Here is a 25115-nt window from a genome sequence, read left to right on the forward strand (position 1 = left end):
GGACTACCGTTGTCAGTGATATAAGTATTTGAAATGAACATGATTTCTTAATGTCTAGTGACATGTGAGGGCCATTTTATGATTAATTGAAATACATTTCTTACATACAGCTCCTTTAATTACTAAGGGCACACTTACTATAGCTAACCTAAATAAATAAATAAATAAATTGAAATGCTGTCTGATTGTAGGCTATGTGTGAAATCTAGTGGCTTTTGTTGAAATTCCATGTTATTAAGTGTTAGTTGTCCCGGAGATTGCAGCAATCTTCCACTAGATTATGGCTCATGTTTCATGTTACGACCATGAATGAAACTAAGAATTGTACATCTTTACAGTGAATTTGACCTAACGTTGCTAGTAGGTCTATATATGAATGATCAATATTAAAATGGTTTAACAGTATATTTGAAAATATGCAAAATAATATATTGTGTAAATGTATTACAATGTATTGAATAATACATAAGGAATTACCACTTTTAATATATTTAAAAATTTGAGACACTATATTTATCATAATGTATGTAATTTTATATTCAGTAATACACTTCATAATATATAGATGTATATGTGATCAGATATGGTACTCCATGTTTAATATATTGCAGATATATTTACTCATGCAGCATTAACACACATAGAGAAATATATAATGTAATATATTTCTTATATTTTTTTTAAATTATTTACATTATAAATATTTCATCTTTTCAAAGTAGTTATCAAAAACACAAGCACAGCATGTACTAAAGTGTTTAGCCAAAGACTATCACTGTGCCGAGGAGTGCACAGCCATTACTTTCAAAATATAATAATTATAGTCTTAATGGTATTCGGCCAATCATCAACCTTACATATAGCCTCAAAAATCTAGACACACCCTAGCGGCAGCAAAAATTATTTTGCAGCAAAGTGTGGTCTAGCAACTCTCCGTTGGCATTCGAGCTGGAAAAACCAAACTCTGGTCAGGCCAATCACATCGTGTATAGAGTTGGGTGTATAGAGTTGGTGGGCGGGCTTAACATATGACGGCAGAGTTGTGACGGTTCCGCGTGATTTCCATAGGTGATTTCCCTGCTACTTGAAAACAAAGAAGATGCTGCTGGCGAACAGCGGTCTTTCGAATCGGCTTTGGCCGCGACTCTGGATGATTTGGAGTTAAGAGAACGTCACTTAAGTCATTCTTAAAAAAGGAAGATGTGTTCGGAGTTCTGACGACCGCATACGGCAAAAGTTTAATATAACTAGCTCCGCTGGTGGAAAAACGCATGGGACTCCCTCAGCCACAGCCATGCTCTGGTTGGTTGTAGCGCTGTCCTATTGCGTGCAGAGGGAATTTGAAAGGCAACAGTTTATCCCGCCCCTCGGATTGAAGTATGCCAATTGTAAGTTACCAGACCTAACATCTTGATGTAGGTCTGGCTTGCCAGGCTACCTTACATATAGATTCACATTTAAATGTGAACATGTATGTGCAATATAATATACACAATAAAGGATAAAACGTTTTGAATATTATTATTTTTGTCTTCATTTATGAATATTTTATATGTATTAATATATAGCCATACATGGTCAATGCATATATTGCAGTATATTTACAAATATAAGCACTAGTTTCCCATATATGGAAATGTATTATGTAGGACTAATACATCACATTATATTTTTCAGTATATTCCAATGTTTTTTTGGAGACCCTAAACAGCCCCAGTGTACACCCTAAATTAACAGCTCACTAGGGTTAGGCCTAAATAAAGATGTGAAATATATGAAAGTATCTCTATTACTTTCTTTAGATAAAACCAACAAACCACCTCAAATGGCAGCTAATACATGTTCTTGTGCTGCTGGAAATCGTCCTGATTGCATTAATTTACCAGACAGCAGATTTTAGTACATTTTAGGAACCAAAAATGTTCCAGCTACCCTTGCTTACACAAGCAAACAGCAGGCCTGGCAAAGGCCCCGCACCAAGGTAAAAAGAAAAAAAGGGAAAGAAATTTACAGGAAACAACTTCTTCAAACAATTTTAATTTGTCAACAGTTATTGATAATAAATAAAAGTGCATGACGTGCAAATCAGATACCAATCAAGTGCAATAAACATGTTTTGTCAGGGCACCACTCCCGAACCGGCATCAACACTCCATTTCAACATCTGCTTCCTCCTTCACACCACAGACACGTCTTTTTGCCGTCTGAGTCTGGCACAATTTAACTTCTCCCCAGTTGTTCCATGAAAACCTGCACAACACGGCCCGCGGTGTAAGATATCTACGACCGGACTCTCGAACACGGACGTCGTCCTCCTTGAAGTGCTTAGCACACAAAAAAATGCCCCTGTTCTCTTCGTCTCCAACTCTTTTTTAACATTTCATTGCAAGGAAATCTGTGAAATGATAAATTGGTTTGTTTCTTTTTTGAGGTGAAACATAAAAAGGTACGCAACAGGACTGACCGCTTTTAGTCTCCGCATTTGTTCTCCGACTGCTACCGCTAGTGCTTGCACCGGAAAATAGTTTACCCTACTTCCGGTCTCGGTGGCCATTTTTGTGAAATAGGCCTATGGCAGGGAAAGAGTGAAGTAGAAAGAAGTAAATTCCTATTTACACGAACCAGTGGACTACACAGAAATTCAGACACTCAGAATTGGGGGCATATCTGTTTTCTTTATAAATCAACATTTTCAAACAATGTAAGTTTATAAGACAGTATGTAAAACTATGTGAAAAAAGTAAGCTAACACAACTACAAGCCAATATGCTTAAAAATACTTAATTATAATTGTAAGTAGACTATATCTTGATCGAAAGATTGAGACAAATATAGGCCAAACATACTTAGACGTTTCTGTCAGTATAGCTAAGTCAAGTAAGTGCAATTTTAAGTTTATTTATTTGAAGTACATCGGTTATGAGAAGTGCATAAAAAGTAGACAAAGTATTTCTTATTTTTTAGTTTGAAATAAGTATACTAATAGCACACTTGGATAAACGTATTTTTCACAGATTTACGTGAGGCACATTTTTAGGTAAAAGGTCCACTGAAGTGCCTTGGAAGTACCAAGGGGGTAATCCATCAGCCGGAAACTGAAGCCTCGCGGGAGCCGCCATTGTAGCAGAACTTCACCTGCTGTTAGCATTCCATTGACTCCCATTCATTTTGGCGTCACTTTGACAGCGAATAACTTTACATCTGAGGGGTCCAAAGACTTAATTTGGCCATTATTTATTTCTAAAGAAACACGACAATGTATAAAAGGCTCCATTACTTTGTATCTTACGTTATGGCCCCGTAGAAGCCATTTTTGTAAAAATAGGCTAATGATTGCGTCATAACCACGCGTCTTTCTGTCGCAAAATAGAGAAATTACCGTGTAGACAGGAGAAGCTCGCAGGCAATCTTTTACTGTCTATGAGGCAATCTGGGGGACATAGAGGCATAAAGTCAAGGGAGAAGCCCATAGATAGAGAGTCCATAAAATCAACAGGACAAAATATTTTAACAACGTTTTTGAGGAATTAGGTGATTCAGATTTGTCTTGGCACAGCTACTAGAAGATTTACAACTGTCAGACTGTCGTCAAGCTCAGTTTGAGCCTGCGCAGTCGCTCAGCCATGTCTAAAGGTGCCATGCATTAACTTGTCACAAACCTGGTTTAGTTAAATGGTCAGAGTTATTTTTTATGACAGCTAAAAATAATTGTATTTGCTGCATTCTCTTTTTCTGCGGTGTTTAAGCAAAAGTATCTATTTTTCTGCTCACGGTGTTTATGCTACTGTTGTTAAAATAACCATGTCATCTGCAGCTCTTAATGTAGCTCTTTACATCTTTAGCGAGGGAAGAGAACTTATGTTGGACTTTACATAAAAATATTATAGCATGTAGCGCCGTAAGATCATTATCGTAAACGACCCTGAGTGCGCTGTTTTGACGCGCTGCTCATTTTAATCTGTAGAAGTGGTAAAATGGCGCAATAATGTCAAGCGGTCCGGATGGAACCAAGCAGGTCCGCCATTTGAATATCACTGGGATAGAATATACAGTTTGTACTGTATAAAATCATTATGTCTTTGGAATTTCCCCATAAAACATGGAAATCAAATGTGAGAGCTTAGTTACCACAACTCTTTGCTTTTCAGGTGTGACTGTGCCAATTTCTGCCTTTACATGGCTGAATGAGCACAGTGATGCAAGAGCCACTGGCCAAAGACTTTTGTTTTCTTATTCTTTTCCTTTATTCTCCCGTGATTCCAGGGTAGAGTGAGCAGCAGTCTTTCCTTTCCGCTCCCCTCACTTCTGATCTCTGCATGAGCCCTCTGTTGTGGAAACCATTTTTACTTTATAGTTTTATGACCTGAATAAAGTTGGTTGTGTTGTGTTATTCTTTGTCAATATACAGCCAGAAACAATTTGACATCACTTACTTTTTGCTGCCACAAATGACAGCACTTATGAAAATAAAGAGATCAGTAAATTAAAAGACTTTTAACCTGAAGATGTCTCATTATTCATTTTACAGCGTTTGGACTATGAAACCAGAAAGGCCTACACCTTTAAAGTAGAGGCTTCAAACGCAGTTCTTGATCATCGATTCCTACATTTGGGACCTTTTAAGGACACTGCCACAGTTAAAGTGAATGTTCTGGATGTGGAGGAACCCCCTGTCTTCAGCCGGCTGTCTTATAGCATGGAGACATACGAGGACACACCAGTGGGCATCATCGTCGGAGCCATCACAGCTGAGGACCTAGATGTAGGCAACAGTCCTGTAAGGTATGTTACACACACACACACACACACACACACACACACAAAGATGTAGGTCAAATCGAAGCACGCACCATTTTACTCGCCTTTAATACATGTGTGGACAACATCCTGTGGGAACTCAAAAACACTTTACATCCAAGTATACTAGACAAAATAAAACAATAACAAACCTGTGGTCCCGTGGGTTCAGTACATTTGGCAATCTTGTTTTGAACAGCATGTGTATTGCTTTGATTCAATCCACTCTGACAAACTTCTGGTGCAGTTTGCAAGCGTGGACCTTATTTAATGTGACACATTTGCTTTATTTAGTTCTTCATTTAAGCGCCAGAAAGTGTTAGCTATAATGTTGATCATGTTTAAAGCGTCTGAGATCTTGACACAAGGACATTGTCTTTATGAAAGCATTTGTTATAATATGCATATTTCATGGAGGTTCATAAATGGAGGTGGTAGTAATTTAGAAAACCACAGCTCTTGTTAAATATTTCACCTCAGTGGGTGCATTTCCTATTTGTTAAATTTAGTGTTGCATTTTGTGGATTCAAATTTTTTTTTGAAGTTACTGAAGTTGAAGTTGTTGAAGTTTTGTTGGAGCAAAAATACATACAATAACTGTTAATATTGTGTGTAAAATGTAAGTTACTCAATATTTTCTTCTTGTTTATTATACTGTTGAGTAAAAGCAATTTCGCATAATGCTGTTTTACACAGTATAGTACACTTTATTGTTGTTGCTCTTGAGACCTCATGCGTGTTTAAATCAAAGAGTGATGGAAATACAGTTTTGTAATTAAATACTGTAGTTGTTTTAATTAATTTATTGGGGACAATGTAATATCTTTGGACAGCCCGACAATTATATTGCTTCTGTTCTGGTACATTTAACAAGTCGAACATCTGGGTTCCAGAAGTAAAAATCACATTCATTATCTCCATCTTTTTTTAAATATATATGTACATTCGTCTTTTGTCTGATTTTAAAACACATTTTTTGCCTCAAATCAAAGTTTGCAATGTTGTAGCTCATTGGTCTGGTTTTAAAAAATATATTTCCTGCACCAAGGGCGCTAAAAAAAGTGGACAGGCACTGTAGAACTGGATAGTAGTGATATACTTGTGTCACATGAAATACAGTACATTATGGAACTCTGTGGAAAAATAGTATGAGTCTGGTATAATGCATTTCTGAACATGGTGAGAACTAACGGTTTGTAATCTGATCCCCTCAAGTCAAGTTTTCTTTATTTAAAATATATAGCCTGCTGAACTTTACTAGATGAATGTTTGATAAGGGGTGATTTGAAAACAGAATTCATTTTGTGAAGTTACTAAGTTGAAGTTTAGTGTATAGTGCTAGAAGAATCCAGTTGAGACTCTCGCTGAGGTTTTGCTTGAATAGCAGAATACCTGAGGCAAGCAGGTAGGGAGACACCTGAAACAGAAAGGAAGGAGCAGGAATGTAATCCTGATAAAGGTCTGATGCTACAGGTAAAAGAACAGACTTCCTCTTTTTCAGCTGATCCACTGGGCTGATTGTACTAAGGAACAGGGTCACAGCAGTGGGCGGAAAAGTTGCAGACAGGTTCAAAAAGACCAAGAGTGCTCATACACAGTGGCAGTAAGCAGAATTTAAGTGTATAAATACTGTTGTACAACATCATGCATCTAGCGATCGATGCTTCTTCGGTCAAAAATGAAACCATTTACATTTTGAATTGTTTAATATTTTTGCTTCATCAGAGGGGGATGGAACTTGGTGACTTTTGTTGTATTACCTATGTGAACACACAAAAAAAAATCAAGGAGATGATTTTGATATGTTAAAGGGCCTTAAAAAAAGTGTCACACTTAGCTTCCGCCCGGTCAAAAATGACCGACATAGGAAATGAATGGGAAATACGAAAAAATAGGAAAACTCAGAGAAACTTTTGGTACAGATCAGCCACTGTGCAGAAAAAAAGTGTACAGCAATGAAGGGGTGACACTCTAAAACATCAAGAGTGCAAATAAGGAGATTAGGAGGAGAAACGGTTAGAGATTAGAAGGAAACTGAGGCTTTAATGAGCTCTGGCTGAGCTTGTGCCTGTGCCTGTGATATAAACTAAACTCTATTGGCTATTTGAAGAAAGGGGAGGAGCTGTTCGACATGTCCCACCCTGTCTTCCTGTTTTGGTGGAAATGATATCAACACATTACATGAAGCTGTGCATTTCAAGGCACTTCAGTGGGCCTTTAACTGTATTTTCAAGTGATTCCAGGTCCCACTGTGTGCTGTTAAATCCATTTAACTTTATTTTGCCAGTCTGGACTGCATGCTGTCCTAACCAATCAGACTTCACCAACTGCCCAAAATGCCACAATAACCAATCAAAAAAAAATATATATATATAATATATTTGTTTGTCACATGATCATTGTTTTCATGATTGATCATTGCTGTCACGTCCGAGTACTCGAGTAGCCTATTCACAATTGCCATAGCATTTATTACAGTAAATTAGAGTGTATCGAGCTGGTGTGATTAAGTGAAGGCGGGGACCAATTTGCTTATTCATGGTTCTTTTTTCTGTGGAATACAAAATATATTTTGTGTCTGATATTGATAAGTGTGTGTGTTTTTTTGTTTTGTTTTTTTTTACAATGGAAATCAGTGGGCACCACTGGTTTCCATCATTCTTCAAAATACCTTATTTTGTATTCGGCTTAATAAATAAATGCACAGTGAGTAAATGAAGAAAAGCTTTCATTTTTCTGTGAACTATCTCTATAAATATGCACGTAACGCATGCATAAATATGCGTGTAAAAATCATATACATTCGATATCTACCAATCTTTAGCTGACATTATAATTAATCATTGATATAACATAACCAAACATTTTATATTCCTTGAATGTGATTGATCCATTTGTTTGTTGTTGTTGTCTTTGATCAATTGGTTTGTAGATATTCTATTGAGTGGAGAAAGGACTCTGAAAACCACTTTGACATTGACCCTATTGAAGGAACTCTGTCTGTCAGTGAAGCCCTGGACAGAGAGAGAAACGCTGAACACAACATCACTGTTGTAGCAACAAAAGTTAGTAAGTATGGTGGATTGTGTTTTATCCAGATGCACAGATACAATATGACCAGCATAGCAGATTTACCAGCATATTATAACTGTTCATTGAAATGGAGATGGTACATATTTCTAAAGACCACATCCCCATCTAGTGGAGAAGAATGAACATACAACAGTGCTTTACTTCTAGAGGCTTAAAATAATTTTTAAAATCATAAATAAAAGCTCATTTCAGCTAAAATTAAAGAGATTTGTCAAGAGATCAACCGAATAAGTTACTTTTTTTTTTTTTACATCAAGCTGATTTGCTAATGAAATGCAGCCACAACAGTTTTCTGCAAATATAAATCCGATCCAGACAAATTAATTTTGTTTTTTGTTGCAACAATGTATTCCATGAAATGTGTCTCATATGTTTCAGTTTCCAATGATCTTATTCATGGACAATGCCTTGTTTGATCTTTCAGACAACCCCCTGCTGTCCAGCAAAGTTACTGTCACAATCAAGGCGCTGGATGTCAATGAGTTTCCTCCAGAACTTGCCTTCATATATGAAACATTTGTTTGTGAAAATGCAAAAGTAGGACAGGTAAGTATGTGTGTGAATATCTACCTGTGCTTCAATTTGAGTTCCTAGGCCTGTTGTTGGTGCTGCAGTGAATTAATGTGAGAGAACTGTGCCTTGATCTTCTCCTTTCATGCTGAAAGAGAGCTACTCCCAGTACAGCGCTGCCTATCACTGTCTCCCTATTCAGTCTTTTATACCAGAGAATGTAGTTCCCTTGGTTATATGCGGAATGTGCAAAATAGATGACACAACAAAGCCTTTTCAGAATTTACTAAAGATAGTCAACCGATCAACACAAACCCCTAAAAAATCCTGACAAAATATTTAAATAAATTTAAAAAAAAAATTTATTTAAATATGCTTAATTTGGCTAGGTATAACATTAAAACAATTAAAACATGCTATAGAACAAGTTTCTTTGCCAACTATTGTTTAAAATGTATGAATTTTGATTGCTAAGTTTTATAAGTTTATACTTTTAATTAATTTTTAAACTTCACATTTATTCTGAATTTATAATGTGGTAGTCTGAATATTATTAATTTCAATTTGATGGAAATTTCTTATACAATTGAAATGTGAAAATCTTAAAAACAGAGAAATATTTTATTTTAAGCTGGATTATTTACATTTATAATTATCAATTTATTACTATTTACTAAATATCTGGCAACAATAAATATTCATGATACATTATACAAGTATGCTAGAAATTTAACAAATGTTTTTAAAAAGCTTCATATTTTAATATTTTTTTATAATTCAAATTTATTCTGAATTCACAATTTATTCTGAAATTCTTTATTTGAAAATGTCTCATAATTGAAATTTGTAAATCTTAAATTTAAATAATATTTTTTTTTAGGCTGGATTTTTTAAATTATTTTTTTTATTAATGATTAATTTAATATTACTTGCTAAATGTCTGACAATAATACATTTTCATGATAAATATTATTACTAAAAAAAAGAAGCTTACAATGCTGTCAAGTTTGAAAAACGTTCTTTTATCCCGGTTTATATGCAGACACCACTATAAGCCCTCGAAAAGTGTAAATGCTAACTGGCAAGACACAGCAACATTGGAGCCAATAGCATGGGCTGGGGGAGGGATAAAATAAAAAATAAAATAACTAAAGAGCATGGATACTAGATTTTTTTCTCTGCCATGTTAAATCCTGTCATTCTCTCAGAATGTATGACTTTGTTATTAGAGGTTTATGAAGTTGACAGCGAACCAGTCATAAATTACGCCCCATGTGGTTGAGTCATATAGACAGTAACCTTAAATGATCCCTTTGAGCTTTGATGAGTCAAGCACGTCAGTTCTGTCAATCAAAATGACTAGTGCTGTCTTCTTAACACTAGAAGTACTTTTACGAATATTCAAGCTATTTCTTGTGGTGTTTTATTCAGATCACTGTCCTGTATCTGTTCTCTAGGTGATTCAGATCATCAGTGCCACAGACAAAGACATGCCAGCTGTAGAGCACCGATTCTACTTCAAGTCCCCATCACAGACCAGGAACAGAAACTTTACAATCAGGGACTATGGAAGTAAGTTGGAATAACTCGTCACTTAAATGGGTAGTTCACCCAAAAATGAAAAGTGTCGTTATTTACTTCACATTGCTCCAAACATGTATGACTTATTTTCTTCTGCTGAACACGAAAGAAGATCATTGAAAGAAGGTTTTAACTTTTAGTTCATTTAATGAAAGTTAATGGGGTCCAAAACAATGTTGGTCCTTATTATTTGAATTTGGTTTTTGGGGTAAACTATCCCTTTAAAGGAATACAATAAGGTTATTTTCAACTGAATATCTATAGACACCTTCTATAGAAACATGTCTATAGTAGATACCCTTATAAAAATGACCTGGAATAGCATTTAAAGATGAAATATTGTACTAAAAGTTAGATTTTTTTAGACCATACTATTAAGATAAACAACATACATATTATATATAGCAGTATCCACTGGGAGAACAACTCTAAGCTACCAAACTAGTGCTGTGACGTGAATAGTGGTCGCAGCACACCACCTCGTGATCCATTTGCCGCGTGAGCCTCGCTCCGTGCTCAGTCCACAGTGTTCTCAGCACATGAATATCATCAACTATGATTCACAGAGACAGGGTCACTTAGGGCTACACAGCCAAACAGGCACAAGGTGTGCTTTAATGACTCCTACCTTGTCAAGAGAAATCCCCCAGCTGCCCAGGCGTAACAAACCTCTCATGACGGGGTCAGTCGACCTTCCAGACGAGGACAAGCGCATCTCTACGCGTTGACTCAGTGCTATGAGCACCAAGCAAAGCCCTCACCGTCAGACCAACAGGCACCTGCTGTGTTTTCAAGCTTGGATGAAAAGTATTTTAAATTTCCTCTGGGTCACAACAAACACTTGGCTAGACACTTGAATCAAAGAGGGTAGTCTAAACTGACTTTGATGCTTCAAATTTAAATCTGTATCATATTTTTTTACATAAACTGAATTATGATAGAATTAAAGTTGAATACCGTTTTCCTTATTTAAATTTATCAGTCAATGAAATATACGTTAATAAATAATTCTAAGCCACAAACCAAACGAATCAGATCCCATACGAATCGCACCATTATCTTTGTTCAGATTTTTAGGGTATCATTTAAATATATATTTTTTTTTAATTCAGTCATTATATTGATCTAAAGTCACAGTAAAAAAAAACATTTTTATTGATATAAAAGTTTTCTATTGTTCTTTTGAACGTTCTGTATATCGAAGAATCCTGAAAAAAATGTATCAGCCTTCCACAAATTGTTTTAAGCAGCACAACAGTTTTCAACATTGATAAGAAATGCTTCTTGAACACCAAGTCATCATATTAGAATGATTTCTGAATGATCATCAGTAATGAAGACTGGAGTAATGATGCTGAAAATTATGTTTTGTCATCACAGGAAAAAAATACATTTTAAAACATATTAAAATAGAAAACTGTTATTTGAAATTGTAGCCTAATACTATTTCACGATATTACTGTTTTTACTGTATTTTTGAATAAATTAACACAGCCTTGATGAGCATTAGAGCCTTCTTAAAAAAAAAAATCTTTCTGATCCCATTGATTGTCAATCACAATGCTTCATAGATAATAGAGGACAGTCACTGCTGTGTTCTTTTATCCTGATTAGTTTGCTGTGCTTCTCTGATTGGTGGAGCTTTGTCTTCAGGATAATTATTGTGTAGTTCATCACCTGGAACTTTGCCTATAAATTATTTATTTTTCTTAATGAAAAACGTTTTAAACTGACTGATAGAGCTCATAATAGGTCTCTTTTGAAAGGGTTCTATGAAGACATTAAAAATCAGTTTCTCAATGGAGAATGTGATTTTTAATTCCAGAGCCCTCATTAGCCATGTCTCCACTGTCGGGCCAAAAGCGAGCGCGCTAGTGTGTGCGAGGGCCAGTCACATTTCTACTGTTACTTCCGGGGCTTCCTCAGGGGCAACGGCTTGGAGTTTTTGGCCCGCCAAATACCTTAGTCTAAAGCTGGCCAACTGGGGCTTGAGGAGTGGTCATAAACAAAGGCAGAGTTTACCCGAGTAAGGAGAGGGTCAACACCGCTGCGCAATGTTATTATTCCAGGCTACCAGCTAACTTCAATATTTTGGCCTAAGACATTTTAAAACAATTTTCAGCTCAAAACTCACTTTCAGACACCAGTGAGTGTTTGAAATAACTTCCTTGCTAACTTTCAAAGTGGAGATTTCTGATAACGCCGGTTATGTGTTGCTGTGTCAACTTGGAGAAACCGTTTCTTAGGCAAGGCAAGGCAAGGCAAGGCAAGGCAAGGCAAGGCAAGGCAAGGCAAGGCAAGGCAAGTTTATTTATGTAGCACATTTCACACACAATGGTAATTCAAAGTGCTTTACATAGAAGAAATTAAAATAATCAAAAGAAATCAGAATAATTAAAACAGTTTAGAGTAAAAGATAAAATACACAAATAATCAAAAGAAATCAGAATAATTAAAAACATAAAATAGAATACAGTACAAACAGTCGGACGAACAGTGGCACAGTGCTCATTCATTAAATGCACAGTTAAACAGATGTGTTTTGAGTCTGGATTTGAATGTGACTACTGTAGGAGCACATCTGATCTCTTCTGGAAGCTGGTTCCAGCTGCGGCTGGCATAGTAGCTAAAAGCGGACTCGCCATGCTTAGAGTGAACCCTTGGTATTTCTAGCTGATGTGATCCTAATGATCTGAGTGATCTGTTGAGTTTATATTCAGTGAGCATATCTGCAATGTATTGAGGTCCTAGGCCATTGAATTATTTATATACCAGTAATAATACTTTAAAATCAATCCTAAATGTAACTGGCAGCCAGTGTAAAGCCCTGAGGACTGGTGTGATGTGTTCATATGTTCTGGTTCTGCTCAGAATCCTAGCAGCAGCGTTCTGTATGAGCTGCAACTGTCTTATGGTCTTTTTGGGAAGGCCAGTGAGGAGTCCATTACAATAATCCACCCTGCTGGTGATGAAAGCATGCACAAGTTTCTCTAAGTCTTGACTGGAAACAAAACATCTAATTCTTGCAATATTTTTCAGGTGATAGTATGCTGATTTAGTTATTACTTTGACATGACTACTGAAACTAAGGTCTGACTCCAGAGACACACCAAGATTCCTGACTTGATTTTTAGTTGTTTGACCCCTAGACTGAAGGTATGCGTTCACCTGCATAGCTGTGGTAAGCGAAATGGTTATTTCTCATTATTTGGCTCATTGGGAGCATGTACAGGTTGAATAGGAGTGGCGCAAGAATTGAGCCTTGAGGGACTCCGCATGTCATGGATGTCCAATCAGACTTATGGTCTCCTATACTCACATAATAACCTCTCCCTACCAAGTATGACCTGAACCATTTTAGGACTATCCCAGAAAACCCGACCCAGTTTTCCAGCCTGTCAAGAAGTATGTTGTGATCGACAGTGTCAAATGCAGCACTGAGGTCGAGTAGTACCAGCACCAGATAATTTGCTTGTATCAGTATTTAAGCGAATATCGTTTATTATCTTTATCAGCGCTGTCTCTGTGCTGTGGTGCGGTCGGAAACCAGATTGAAAATTGTCAAAGTGTCCATTTGAGCTTAAGAATTTGTTCAGCTGATTGAAGACAACTTTTTCAATGATCTTGCCTATGAAAGGAAGATTTGAGATCGGTCTATAGTTGTTTAATATGGTCTTATCCAGATTGCTCATTTTCAGGAGGGTCTTGACAACTGCAGTTTTCAGGGAGTTCGTAAAACTCCCAGAGAGAAGTGAGGCATTTACCACTTCTAGGAGATCTGCTTCTAAGCTGTGTAACACATTTTTGAAAAAAGATGTGGGTAGTGTGTCAAGGGCGTAGGTTGAGGTTTTAAGGTTTCTTCCAAAATGTTACCATCAATTTCTTCAAAATCAGACATAGTGACTACTTTCTCAGGCTGTTGTCTGATCTGCCTGACCCCAGCGCAACTCAAGGATGAGCTGATCACCTTTCTGATATTATTGATTTTCTCAGAGAAGAAAGAAGCAAACTCACTGCACTTGCTCTCTGAGAGCATTTCACTGGGAATCTGGCTTGGGGGGTTTGTCAGTCTCTCTACAGTAGCAAAAAGAGTGCGTGTGTTGTTTATATTGCTGTTTATAATATTCAAGAAGAAAGTCTGTCTAGCTTTGCGTAGTTCCTTATTGAAAGCATGGATGCTGTCTTTGTAGATGTTATAATGGACTACAAGTTTTGTCTTCCGCCACATGCGCTCTGCTTTTCTGCATTGTCTTTTCATATCTTGCACTGCTGTTGAGTTTCTCCAAGGTGCTTTTTGTCTGCCATTCTTCTTCCTGACTTTCACAGGAGCAATATAATCAATTACACTCTTAACTTTTGAGTTAAAAGAATCAAGGATAAAATCAACAGAGTCAGCAGATATGCTTGGTTTTAAATATATAGCCTTCATAAACAGTATACTAGTGTTCTCATTTAAGCATCTCTTCTTGACTGACACAGATCTAGCTTCAATGGCAGGAGAGATCAATATATCAAATAAAATACAAAAATGATCAGACAGTGCTAGATCCTTAATAACAATCGATGAAATGTTTAGACCCTTACTGATAAGTAAATCTAGAGTGTGTCCATGCGTATGTGTGGGTCCATGTACATGCTGAGTCAGATCAAAAGTTTTTAAAACAATTTTAATTTCTTTTAACATATTGGTTTCTGCATTATCTATGTGAATGTTAAAGTCTCCAGCAATGATAAAACAGTCAAACTCTGAGGAAATTGTTGATAACAGTTCTGTAAAGTCATCAGCAAAGGCTGGAGAGTATTTTGGAGGCCTGTAAACAATGATAAGTAAAATGTGTGGAGCACCTTTTAACACAATACCCAGATATTCGAAAGATGGGTAATTCCCAAATGATATTTGCTTACATTGGAAGACATCTTTAAAAAGAGCAGCTAAACCCCCACCTCTTCTGACAGCTCTGCAGATACTCATAAAAGTAAAGTTAGGAGGGGCTGTTTCATTGAGGACTGTTGCACTGCAGCTGTCTTCAAGCCAAGTTTCATTTAGAAACATAAAATCCAGGTTGTATGTGGTTATTAAGTCGTTGACTAGAAGTGATATATTTTTAAGTGAGCAGATGTTTAAAAGTGCTAACTTAACAGTCTTACTTTTTCTCCCCACAGCAATCTTAGTTTGTCGTGTAATAGGCACCAGATTAGATGGGTTTGCTGTACGGCTTTTGAAGGCCTTAGACTTTCTATCATGTAATCGAAAAGCAATAGCAATAGCGAAAGATACAGGCACACTGGGTTCCCGCTTGTTCTGTAAACATTTGGAAAAGTTTTTGTTATCATAGTGGGGACCCGACACACATCACTGAGAGCTGGTATCAGTTGTTTTTGGTTCACCTCGAGCAGATGGAAGGGGGTGTGGGCCCTGGCGCTGTGGCAGAGGTGGTTGTGGGGCCTGCCGTTTTTTGGTTGGTATCTGTGGGCTGGCAGCAAAAGAGTGGGCTAGTCTGGTTCCAGCATACACCAGTTGTTACATTTTCTCTGAGAAGCACAGAAGTGGAGATGCTGGAGAGAGAGATAACGTGTCTGGTGAGAGGGGCTGTTGCTCTGGGGTTATCGGAGGCTGTGATATGCTGTCCTGGTTTCCTTGGCTGTTTTCCAGAAAGTCATCCTTGGGTGCTGAATCTTGGAGCAGTGCTAGTAAGTCACAGTCTGTCTGTGGTGAGCTCTGTGGGCAGGGCTCAGCTGAGATTGTGTCCGTGAACAGAGGTTGTTGTGGCTAAGTGGTGTTATCATTGTCCTTGTGTGATGTGTCAACCGCATGTCCATTCAGGTGCTGAAGTGAGGTCCTATGGTCATTCATACTGTATCCAGGTGTGTGTGTGCCATTCAGGTAGAGTGGATTGGCACACACTGCAGAAGGATGATGGAGGGAGAAGTAGATATTGTCCTTTAGCACTCTTGAACCAAGTTTGTTTGGGTGGTGGCCATTCTGTTGAAACAGTTGCCTCTGACTCTAGAAAAGATTGAAGTTGTCAATGAAGTTCACTCCTTTTATATTGCAGGTTTTTTGCAGCCATGTATTAAGCCCAAGCAACCGTCGAAACCTGTTTGTTCCTCTTGCTGGGAGTGGTCCACTGATGAATGTTTGAACTTTCAGTCTTTTTAAGTGTTTCAAAAAGTTCATTGAAATCCTTCTTAAGGAGTTCCGACTGCATTTTATGAATATCATTCTTTCCCACATGAATGATGAATCGATTTGCAGTCTTATGTTTCATAAGAATGTTCTGAAGTTCCCTGTTTACATCAGAAGTTGTTGCTTGTGGAAGGCAGCATGTAGTTGTATCCCTGCTTCTAATGTTTCTGATTATGGAGTCGCCCACTATCAGAGTCCTGGGCTCGGCTGCGCTGTGAACTGAGTGCCGCTGTCTGCTCGACCTTGAGCCCCAGATAGCATCAGTGTTAGCTGCTGACTCAGTCAGAGAGGTTTTGGGAGATCTCTGACAAATGCCAAAATCATAGGCAAATCAGTGTTCGTTCACGCGAGTGACAATCACGCAGTGTATCAAAGATGCGATCTGAGAGAATTGCAGATGCATGTGAGATATTTGGCATGCTAAATAAACTTGACAGCGATTCAAAATCCTGCTGTGAGAATGTGTTCTGACTGAAAACTACATCGGGATGACCTACAGCCAATGAGAGAGCAATACAGGGCAGCGGGGTGTTCGTGGAGGAGTTAGACAAGAATATCAGTATTTTAATAGATATAATTGTACAATTATATCAAACAATTATATCAAACAGAAACAGAGCACACACTTGCTTGACTAGCAGCACATAGCAAAATTATTCATTTACCCCCAACTCTCTTTGCAGAACACACAATCCTAGCTCTCGCCTCGCCAACCATTTCCTCATGCATAAGCTGTTTTTCTTTTTCTACTTTTCGTTGCAAATCAGCGCACATACAATTTGGATCACAAGCTTCTTGCAGGCTATAATTTTTAATAACAATTTCCGTCTCGCTCGAGAATTCCGGTCTCACGCATGCGTTATTTCCTTATCTATTCTCGCTTGTTTGGTTGGTTGTGAAACATAGTTTGCGGACCAGACAGAAGTTGTCGGCAATTTTTTCTTTTGTAAAGTCATGCATTGTGAAACCTCCTGTCGCCATTGTGAACACAGCTGCAAATGCTTGTTACCCCAGATAGTCACGCAGTGAGAAAAGAACAGTGATCCGACTACTTTGAAAATTGTGCAGTGTGAACTCGGCATAAGGCTACAGGCAGGTGAGTTTTTTCAGGGTTGGAGCAAAACTCAGCAGGCCAGTGGCTCTCTAGGACTGAAGTTGCCTACCTCTAACCATTGTGATAATGAATACACATGTATGAAACATTCCAGAGACTGCTTGAAGAATGTAGACAAATCATACATGATAATGATCGTGTATTTAATTAGTTTCATGTTTCATCTGTCTCTTCCCTGTGCCTTTGTTGATACCGGACAAATGCATCCACATTTCATAAATTGCATGCACTCCGGTGTACTCATAAAACTCATAACTCCTGTTTACTTCTCATGAGCTCCCTCTGTTGCTCTTGCTAAAGGGATAAGTGAGACAGGAGGTAGGCCTATCACTCAAACATTGCATAATTTCGTGGAAATAGAATGCACTCTCTTTCTAAAGAAATGTGATGTTTCCATATGATATGCTATCAATATTTTTCTAAATGTGTAAGCCTTTGGACTTAAAAAGCCTTAATGGAGTTGTTTTGTGAATTCCTGTGATTGCAAATAAATGGAAGCAGGTGCAACTGAATAGGTTTGTATTCTCGTTTCATGTCAAATGGTAATTATCAATTTGATTCAGCATGATTGTTGGGCACGCCTGGCACAAATTACTGTCACTGTAACATTTTTATTGTAAAACATTTGTCAAATATCAATCCTGGACTCTTAAGTCTTTAAGTAAAGACTAAACGTTCACTTCCGTCATGCTCATTTTGCAATCTATTATCTAGTTTTCGGTCAGCTGAAACGGTGTGGTTGTGTAACGTTTTTATAGAGGCGTGTTAAGGGGAAGGTTTTAGGGTAGCACTGCGGAGCTACCAGCCCGATAGTGGAAACACAACTTGATTTTGGTCTCAGTGCTAGAGGTCCAAAGGCTATTGGCCCTGCCCGACACTTTGTTAGCCTTGGCTCGACAGGGCTATCTACAATGATAAATAAATAAAAGCTTTTGCTTTAGCATGAGTAGCTTGAGTGAGTGGTCACCAAGAAGTCATTTGGCAGAAACATTTATACAAAGCGACTTAGGACGCGCATCTCTACCGCGCATCTCTAGTCTACATTAATAATATAACAGAATGCAATATAATATGTACTTTACAGTTTGGGTTACTAAACGTGTAGTGCTGTTTCGTACTTAGGGCCAAACAATCCTCCTGGAATGACCTGGGATTAAGTACCTTGCTTAAAAAAAAACAAAAAACTTGTGGGTCTTTTTTTAAAGGGAAAACACTGGGAATATTTCAGCCTAAAGCTTTATTTTAAGGCTATATTACCACATAACCAATAATTCCTCAGTTAGGATGATATTAAATGTATAGTTAGAAGAAACGTACCTATTGAGATTAAAACACTGAATAAATACAGCCTGAAGTGTTGTGCATCCTAGTTTTGTTTGGACTCCAGCTGCGTCAGAGGCTCTTCTCAGAAAGGTAAATAATGCTTTTCCCAGGCGTAACTTATGTTAGCTTGTTATCCCCTTAACCAGAACCATTTTTTTTCTGTACTTATTTCCACTTCAAAGCGATCCATTTCTCTACTTAATTCTGGAATTAGGCCAGTGTCTGTACCTCATGAATTCATTAAATTCTGTCATGGAGAAATGTTGGAATGGCAGGTTATGATCCCCGAGAGCATGAGTGTGATTATCACTGATTATCTAAGTACAGTCATTTATAGCCTCCACTAAACCTGCATTATATATACTTTAATGTTCTCTCGGTTTTCAGACAACACAGCTGGAGTGGCGACCAGGCGAGGGGGGTTTCGGAGACTAGAGCAGAGTATGTATCTGGTACCCGTCGTCGTGGAGGACAGCGGGTACCCGATCCAAAGCAGCACTGGGACGGTGTCTGTGCGGGTGTGTACCTGCGACACAGACGGCTCCCTCCTTTCCTGCAATGCGGAAGCCGTGTTCTTTCCCATGGGACTTAGCACTGGAGCTCTGATGGCCATACTGCTTTGCATTGTCATTCTGCTGGGTGAGTTATACACGTTTGTGTCTAACAGAATACTGTGGATTATGGCAAGACACAGAATAATGCATTTAATATGCTAAATAGAGAAGACATAAGAAAAAAGCAGGGGTTACGTTTTTGTAGTCAATATTGTTTTAATTTATCATTTTATTTGGCCCAAGGACACAGACAATCATGGAAACAAAACATAATATTAATAAAAAATAATATTAGTATATGGGTATTTCTTCAACTTCTGGGACTTTTATCTCCTAGAGGTGGATTTTTATTAAAACTAGCTGATTATTTCACAAAGAACTTACATTTCAAATGCCTTTATACAGTATATTCATTACTGTTCAAAAGTTTGAGGTTGTAAGATTCTGTCTCTCATGCTCACCCAGGCTGAATTGATTTGCTCAAAAGTACAGCAGATATTATGTGTAATATTAGTTTAAGTTTAAAATGTTCTATTGTATTATATTTTAAAATGTAATTAATTCTTGTGATGGCAAAGCTGCATTTTCAGCATTATTGCTCCAGTCTTTAGGGTCACATGATCCTTCAGAAATCATTCTAATATCCTGGTTTAGTGCTCAAGAAACATTTCATATCAATGTTGGAAACTGTTGTGCTGCTTAATATTTTTATGGAAACTATGATTATTTTCTTTTTCAGGATTGCCTGAATAAAATGTAAAAAAAAACAGCATTTATTTGAAGTAGAAATCTTTTGTAACATAGTTTTTTTTTGTGAAACTTTTAATACATCCTTGCTGAATTAAAGTGTTAATTTCTTTATTGAGCTCACTTTTGAACATTAGTGTAGAGATTGTATAAGTACTCTTTTCATATAACTTATTATATTAAAAGAGATTACTTGTATTGTACTTAATTTGCCTTTAAAAAGCACATTTTATCATTACACAAAACATGAAAATATTTTGTTTTATTTTGTATATTTAAGATACTTTAAATTATAGCTATAAAATTAGCCTTAGCAAAACAAAAGATTGTTTTTGAACCCTTTTGGAAATGTAATTTTTGTTGTAATTAATAGCTAAATATTATTAAACACAAATGTGTGATGTGGAAATGTTAATGACTTTCAGAAAAAAAAATACAATTGTGTTGTGATGTATGTAAATACACTGTAGGGCATTGTTAGTGGACAAATTAAATAAAATGGTGAGGATTTTGAAAGTATGTTTTTTGAGCCGAAGTGCCCATAGTTAAAGAAACACCCATATATAAACATAAGTATGCACTACATTTAGTACAGAATGTGGCAGGTTATGATCCCTAAAATAAAGAATAAAGACAATAAAAAAAAATGGAACAGGAGTACTGAGAAACGCCTGAGGAAGATTTGCAATAAAAGCACTGTATTGCAATAAGTATTAGGTAAGTGAATTCTGTAGCAGACAGTGCAGTGAAGTGATGTGCTTTGACTTCATATTTCCATTTGGCAGCATTACAGAAAAAAAAAGATTCCTTTATATGGCAACCACTTGGGGGAGCTGATGCAGAAATAATGATTCGAATGTTATAATAAATAGTATGTTCTAAAAGACTGGAAAATAACAACATTAGAAAACCTTCCCCTAATTACACATGCAGGTTGATTATCCAAAATTTTCCCTTCTGCTTCGTCTGAAAGTCTGAATTTTTAGATACAATATTTCATTCTCACAGCAGCGCCTGTGCCTACCCGTCTCTTTCTCTCTCACATCTTTCTTTGAGCAGAGTGGGGCGAGCGAGGACTGTCTGCCTCAGAGGAGGAAGATGAAAGCTCAGAAAAACTAGCTCCCCTCCTCTCACACAACCGAGGCACTACGATGTTGACAGACAGCATGTCAAAACTGCATTATGGCTACCCTCGGGCTGCCGTTCTCTTTAGTCTCATTTTGAAAACCCACGTCAGATCAAAAAAAGAAATCCGCTAATGGCTCTGTAACATGTGACCACCCCTTTTTTTTCTCTAGTCTGTTGTCACTCAAAGGTCCTGTACTGTATGTATGTCAATGTGCATTACGCCACAAAACAAGTTATGCGCCTCTGGTGTCTTGCAGTGATGGTGGTGCTCTATATGGGCCTGAGAAAACACAAGAAGAAGGACACTCTGATGTCATCCAAAGAGGACGTTCGGGACAATGTGATCCACTATGACGATGAGGGGGGTGGGGAAGAGGACACCCAGGCCTTCGACATAGGTACGTTACGCAATCCCAAAGGCATCAAAGAGACGGCGCAGCTGCAAAAAATGAGATCAGAGGATGAGCCTGATCTGGCTAGTGCGTGCGTGTCCAAAGAGGACAGCGAGTACATCAGAACCTACATCCATCATTGTCTTTTAGAGAACTCCACACCTCCGTATGACTCTCTGGTTACATATGCATATGAGGGAGAGGGCTCGGTGGCAGAGTCCCTCAGTTCCATTGAGTCTTGGGTTCTCGAACCCAAGGAGGATTACAGAAATCTCTGTGACTGGGGTCCTCGTTTCAAAACGCTGGCTGGGATATTTAAAGAGCATGAGTGTAAGGCCTTGGAGAAGGTGGAAAATGAATAAATAGAATAAATAGTTTATTTATTTCAGGCATAGCACTTAAAGGGATCATCCACCCTACAATGAAAATTGTCATCATTTACTTATTCTCATGTCGTTCCAAACCTGTATGACTGACTTTCTTCTGTGTAAAGTTGCAGTCACATTCGAAAAAAAATTCTGCTAGATTTCACAATAGCGAGAATTTCTTAGTAGTGTAGCAATGTATGAAGTACAGTCCACACAGAAGTCACTTTCTAACTAAGCAGCTTTCTGTTGGTCAACATGTCTAATTTGTGTGACCAACTTGAACCTATTGTGAAATCTGCAAGGGGAAATCTTTCGCCCTTACTTAAATTCCTGATTGTATGGATTCCTCTTTATATGATTGGAGTTTTTTTTTGTCCAAACAATGAAAGTCAATGGGGATAATATGTTTTGGACCACATTGATTTTGATTACATGGACAAAAACAGTTGAAACTTTCAGCCGCAGAAAAAAGTCAGTCAAACAGGCTTGGAACGACATGAGGGTGAGAAAATGTTGTCAAAATATTAATTTTGGGGTGAATTGACCCTTTAAATGAAGAAGCCGTTGTTTGGGAAAGACACGTTGACAAGGCTGGCTATGTGCCTTTCCTATACCTCATGCATATTTTACACTCTTCTGCTCAATATTTAGGAAAAAACGTGGAACTATAATTTTTCCGATTGCATTTAAATGTCTGTTTTATACTTCTCTAAGTCAAAGAGCCAAAAAAACCCTCTTTGATATAAAAAGTGCCTCATGAACAGTTGTATTTAACTTTCAACTGTTGACAGTGTTTTTGCAGTGATCAAGCAAGGGAAGTCTATAACCTCTGTGTACATGGACTAAGAGGAGGGGGAAAAAATAGGATAAACATCACATACAAAAAGTGTCACCCTGCTGGCTCTCCTTCCAAACATATTTACCAACACTTAACAGGAATTCTGCCAGGCCAATGCCCTGGACGTCACAGTCAGTACATCTCACAGATGCCCCATGAACACATCTGTTTAGATCGCCCTCACTAACTGCCCCAGACTGTGCTGCTTGCTTCCATGGTGAACGAGCCCCTCCAACCCTCTCCGTACTGTCCTACGGGCCTCTGTCACTAGTTTGATAGCCACAGGCTCTGTGTGCCTGCTATCTTCCTGTCTAACTGTTGTGGTGGCGCGCTGACATCACCCTACAGCGATTCATCAGAGCTGTGGCTTACTCTGTCTAGGGCATCTGATTCCAGTTATTCTGTATTGGCCAACCGAATTTTGATTTACTTTTTTTTTTTTAATCAGTCTCTCTGATAGAAGAGCTAATGAGGCCTCTTTGTCAAAAGTTATCAAAAGAGAATTTGAAAGAATCTATTATTTATTATTGAATATATTGTATAAACTTCTGTCTATAACAAACTCAAATGGAAACTTTGGACATTAAAGTTATTATATTTGTGATAAATGCTCTTTGCCTTTTCCCGTCTTGGTTCAGATTAGAGTTAGGCCTGTTACATACCGCAGGCCTAAGCATATTTGTATATCCATTATATAGATTTACTGTATATTTAATTTCATTTGTTTATTATAATAAAACATTTATTTAATTTTGGGTTGGTAGACATTTTAATGGTTTTTTTTTGTGGTCTTTTATTCTCACCATGGCAGCATTTATTTCCTCAAAATATTGGGAAATACAGCAATATTATGAAATAATAATGACATTTCTGTTTTAATATTATTTGAAATTTACCTGTGTAGTGATGGCAGAAACAAAGGATTTTTAAAATGTCCAATCAATTTTACTAATTACTTTGTAAAATGATTTAGTGTATCGAAGTGCTTGAAATGCCACATTCTGCCTATGATATCCTGCGGTATGGTATACCACTTATTGGTATGGTTGAATTGGATCGTCGAAGGTCAGCAGCAAAGACATTGGGTAATAAAGTGAGATTGATAAAGTATATTTGTTTTATAACTTATTCAATTATTGAAGGTTTGCATAATAAATCACATTTCTCTGTTTTTATTTATTTTAAAGAATACTTCATCTGTTTTGTGCAAGTGAGATCTACAATAACCATCATGTTCACACAGAGCACACAACGCCTCTGCATCTTACTAACAATTTCTCTCAACAAGGGGACAGCTGTCAGTCAATAAATGGGAAAACAAAGTAGCTTGTGTTACTTATTTAAAAAAGTAACTCAGATATGTACAAGTTATATATATATTAAAAGTAATGTTACTTTACTCATTACTTAAAAAAGGAATTATTTTGTAACCTGCGTATTGGAAACTATTACAAACATGAATTAGATTACATTTAATTTATATGTGGAACCTAAACCTCAAAGTTATGATAAACTGGTTACATTTTCTGGATTCAGTCAGACTTAAAGGGCAACTATTACAAAATTCACTTTTACATGGCGTTTGAACATAAATGTGTGTTGGCAGTGTGTGTACTGTTTTGGTGTGTACTGTTTTGGCTGTTTGTGTGTTTTTAAAGGTTTTTTTTTATCATCTTAAATCAAGCCCAACAGAATTTTTTTTTGTACATCCATAAACAATGGGTAATTGTTCACGCTATAATTTCAAGTTTGGGTGGATAAACAGGTTTACAGTTCATTTTCTATTTTCAGTGTGCTTCATATGGCATAAATAAGCTAAAACTCAGTATGAATGTAACCTATTATTTGGTGCTGAAATAAATATGTGTTGCTTATGTGGTGTGAAACAGGCCAATTTCGCTTACTGTTTCATTGTCAATTTCAACTGTTACAAATACTGAACTCACCAATATGAGTTCATAAATAGAATAAAAACATGGCCTTATTCATAACCTGCATGAAGATAGACACAAATCAACATGGCCTTATTCATAACCTGCATGAAGATAGACACAAATCAACAAGGAAATTACTTTTTTCTTCCGGTTGCACGTACATTTTTCTCTTCTTGTGTATTATCAAGCTGATCACATACGGTGTATCCTTTATAAAAACATTTCCACTTTTCGATTCCTTCCCTTCCCAGAAACAATTTTTTGTGCTCTCACAGTCGAAAGAGGGCATCTTACTCTACGAAGTATCGAGAAAGATGACTTACCTTCAGTTGTAGAACATGTTAATGCACATAGAAATGTCAAGTAGATTCTAAATGTCAAGTTCTCAGTCGTATTGTAATGAGCCAGTAAAGCTGAACTTTAATAAGAATGCTGTAAAGTTATGCACTTAACACAGTAAAACAAGGATGATTTTAGCTTTTGACAGGTCTTGCTCCACGAAGGTTATGAGTAATTATCTCGTATCAACATCTTGTTGAATTGTCCCTC

At 37.2% G+C, this 25115-nt stretch overlaps 1 protein-coding gene across 1 annotated transcript in view; it reads left to right on the top strand.

The window, feature by feature from the left end:
• Positions 1-24526, top strand: part of cdh12a (cadherin 12a) — an 83919-nt gene extending 59393 nt beyond the window's left edge. The window contains exons 7-12 of the mRNA XM_077229254.1: positions 4529-4782; positions 7730-7866; positions 8315-8436; positions 9858-9972; positions 18993-19244; positions 21292-24526. Of these exons, the coding sequence (XP_077085369.1) occupies positions 4529-4782; positions 7730-7866; positions 8315-8436; positions 9858-9972; positions 18993-19244; positions 21292-21788 (1377 nt within the window). The 3' untranslated portion in view covers positions 21789-24526. The remainder of the gene's footprint in view (positions 1-4528; positions 4783-7729; positions 7867-8314; positions 8437-9857; positions 9973-18992; positions 19245-21291) is intronic.
• The last annotated feature ends 589 nt before the right edge of the window (positions 24527-25115 follow it).

This window comes from Siphateles boraxobius, unplaced genomic scaffold (assembly GCF_051911475.1).
Source record: "Siphateles boraxobius isolate OS27281-9 unplaced genomic scaffold, OSU_SipBor_1 1, whole genome shotgun sequence".
In the NCBI taxonomy this organism is placed as follows: Eukaryota; Metazoa; Chordata; class Actinopteri; order Cypriniformes; family Leuciscidae; genus Siphateles; species Siphateles boraxobius.